We start from the raw sequence: 2,988 nt of genomic DNA, 5'->3' as shown, positions 1-2,988 counted from the left end.
ACCCTCCTACCAGCGTGTTGTCCAATCACGATTTCTGCATCAATGGTGTTCCTCTCAAAACCTCTAACAACAAGCCTAGTACCGTTACATAGTCCATTAGCTGGATCAATGTTCCTTAGAAGTATGACCGGGCAGTTCAGCTTTAGTTTGAGTGCATGCGGAGGAAGACCATTGGGAGTCAATCCGTTAAGAAACTCAGGAGCTTAGTAGCCATATGGGTCGTCCTCCGCACTGTCAAAGCTATGGTAGATTACTTCATCTCCGTGGAAACACTCTATCATGCGGATGTTTATCTTATCGACGTTGTCATTTGTCGTGGAAAGGATGGCGCGAGATGTCATGTAATTCGAATCAGACATGTTGTCATCTAGACTCAGAAACACGTGGTCAATCAGCTTCTCCAGGTCGTCAACCTCGCATGTAGATGGCAGACAAATGTCATCAGGCAGTAGTATGTTGCCTTGATCGTCGGCTTCCTCTGTGCCATTACCGACCCTGAGCAAGTAATCTGCAAACCACGTGTCATTATGAGCCCTCATGTTGGTGATGAGCCGAAGCTGCAGCATACCCTTCCATAGATGAGAATTTCGGAGGCTTGCATCAATTATCTCGCCCCGTGACCCCCTTCTGACGACCGGAAGCACCTGCCTAAAGTCCCCGCCAAAAACAACAGTCTTTCCTCCAAAGGGTCGGTCGCGTATTCCCATGATGTCACGCATGCTATTCTCCAATGCCTCAACAGCTTGTCGCTTAGTCATGCTGGCCTCGTCCCATAGTATCAATGAGGCCATCCTTAGCAGCTTGGCGGTCCCACTCTGCTTGGTGAAGCTGCACAAGGCTCCATCATCGCAACTTAGTGGGATTTTGAACCTCGAGTGGGCAGTCCTACCGCCAGGCATGATAGAAGCAGCGACGCCCGACGTCGCGGTAGCGATAGCAATCTTGCCCTCGCCCCTCACCTTTGCGAGTATCGCCCTGTAGAGGAAGGTCTTCCCTATACCTCTAGGGCCATCTATAAAGAATACACCCCCATCACCTCGTTCAACAGCCAATAGTATCTCGTCGTATGCGGCCCTTTGTTCCAAATTCAAGGAAGATGAAAATTTAGTGTCACTTTCATCAAACTCAACGGTTGATTCCTCGATGATCTCTCTGGCCTCGCCCTCAGTTGGGTCAAACACATCATCAATGGTTAGAAGAGTGAAATCGATAATGTCTTTACCCATGGACTGCAACATAGCCCTAATGTCAAGCAACACCATCTGCTCCACCTCATTCGGGGACGGGCGTGTTCGACGGTAGTCATCAGACATAGGCTCGAGGTGCCTATCCCATAAAATGCGCACATCGCCTGGCTCGCAGTGCACCAAGAGGGTTGCGAAGAGCCTCCTAAGAGAACATGGCATCGCCCACTGCTCCGCCTCAGTAAGACAGTCGTCGAGCGTGTTGTCAGCCTCGATGAGTCCCAACCTTTCAGCAGCCTCCCTAAAGCTCCCACATACCACGCCGTCCATGGTGAGCAAGTCCTCAAATCTTGTTTTGCCCGTAACATGGTTCAACAACACACGCAGGTAGTATCGCTCCCCCTCGGCAGGATTCGTAGACACGATACGACCTATTTGAAAACGTTCAACCCGCCGCTTCCAGAACTTCTTTCTCTTCTCCCACGTGAAGCTTCCGGGAAAATCCTTGTACAATATATGCCTTGCCCAAGGGTGTTTTTCGTTAGCCTTGAAATACTCAGTTAACATGGATTTTGAAGCATTTTCGGAGGAGACAACATTTTTCAAGTCAGCCTGTGCATTGAATGCATCCCTATGCATATTCGGGAGATGAAGAGCCAACTGCAAGACAAGCGGGTAATTGGCGCACAGTGGGAAGCCAAATATCCTCCACATAGCCTCCGGAGGGGTGACCCATCTTGCGTCACCGTATCTCTTGATCTCATCAATGTTACCATCAGCATCTGGCTGGTCGATGCTGAAAGAAGCCTTATCATGACCCTTATAAATGTATTTGACGGCCTTTATGCTAGAGCAGACCTCAACATTGATGTGGCAATTAAACATCCGCAAAAGATAAGGATTATACGGCACAACCCATCGGTTGTCCAACATTTTCCCTCGGACCTTAGCACGTCTTCCATCGTCTCTACGCCGATAAACTGGGTATGAGTCCTTGCCTTGTACCGTGTTCTCATTGAACGGCCGAGGGTATCTGCACTTGCATTCATTGTCTTGCATGCAAACATTCTTCGGATTGAGAGCACCGCATGGTCCGTGCATCATATGTTTAACCACCATTGCATACAATTCCGGATACTTTTGCTTGTCTGGGAGCTCTGCGGAAATGAGTCGGTCATACTGCTCCGGGACGAGAAGCTTGTATGTTGAATCCATGATCAACAAAAAATGTGCGTGTGGGAGGCCCCTCTTTTGGAACTCGACTACGTACACATAAGCAACAACAACACCCAGGACAATTTTCTTGAGCAACGGGTCTTTCATAGCCTCTAGCTTGCCGTAGAACACGCGGGCCACAATATCAGGACGATCATGCGCCGTCTGACCAGGAAGCAACTCATTTGTTATCTCTTCCCATTTAGGGTTGCAAGTCATGGTTAAGAAGATGTCAGGCTTCCTGTATGCATGGACAATTGCCATGGCATCCATATGTCACTTCTTCATGTCGCGGTCACCACCAGGGTAAGTTCCAGGGAGCACTATTCTTACCCCAACAGCGCTTGCTCGCGTCTCCCCCGATGTGGTCGCATCAACAACTCCTTTATACAAGTCGGCACGGATCTGCGTCTGGTTCTTCCTGTACCACCTCAACCGACAACTCTCAATCTTGATGTACATGTCAACCGCCCATTGCTGCAGTAGGCGTGCTCCACAGAGTATGGGATTGAAGATCCCAGGCCGTGTTTGCGGCATGTAACAGTAATAGTCTCTCACGGAGACGCATAACCTGCTATTCCCCTCTGCA

The 2,988-nt window shown here is 49.4% G+C and overlaps 1 protein-coding gene across 1 annotated transcript; it reads right to left on the bottom strand.

Annotated features, from left to right (window-relative positions):
• Positions 1-203: 203 nt before the first annotated feature.
• On the bottom strand, positions 204-2,663 carry LOC123497280 (uncharacterized). The gene has a single exon (XM_045233695.2). It carries the CDS (start codon positions 2,661-2,663, stop codon positions 204-206), a length of 2,460 nt encoding a protein of 819 aa, XP_045089630.2.
• Between the last annotated feature and the right edge of the window lie 325 nt (positions 2,664-2,988).

The sequence above is a fragment of the Aegilops tauschii genome, chromosome 2 (genome assembly GCF_002575655.3).
Source record: "Aegilops tauschii subsp. strangulata cultivar AL8/78 chromosome 2, Aet v6.0, whole genome shotgun sequence".
Classification (NCBI taxonomy): domain Eukaryota; kingdom Viridiplantae; phylum Streptophyta; class Magnoliopsida; order Poales; family Poaceae; genus Aegilops; species Aegilops tauschii.
The sequence above is the reverse complement of the archived record's forward strand: the minus strand, read 5'-3'. Positions and strand labels throughout refer to the sequence as shown.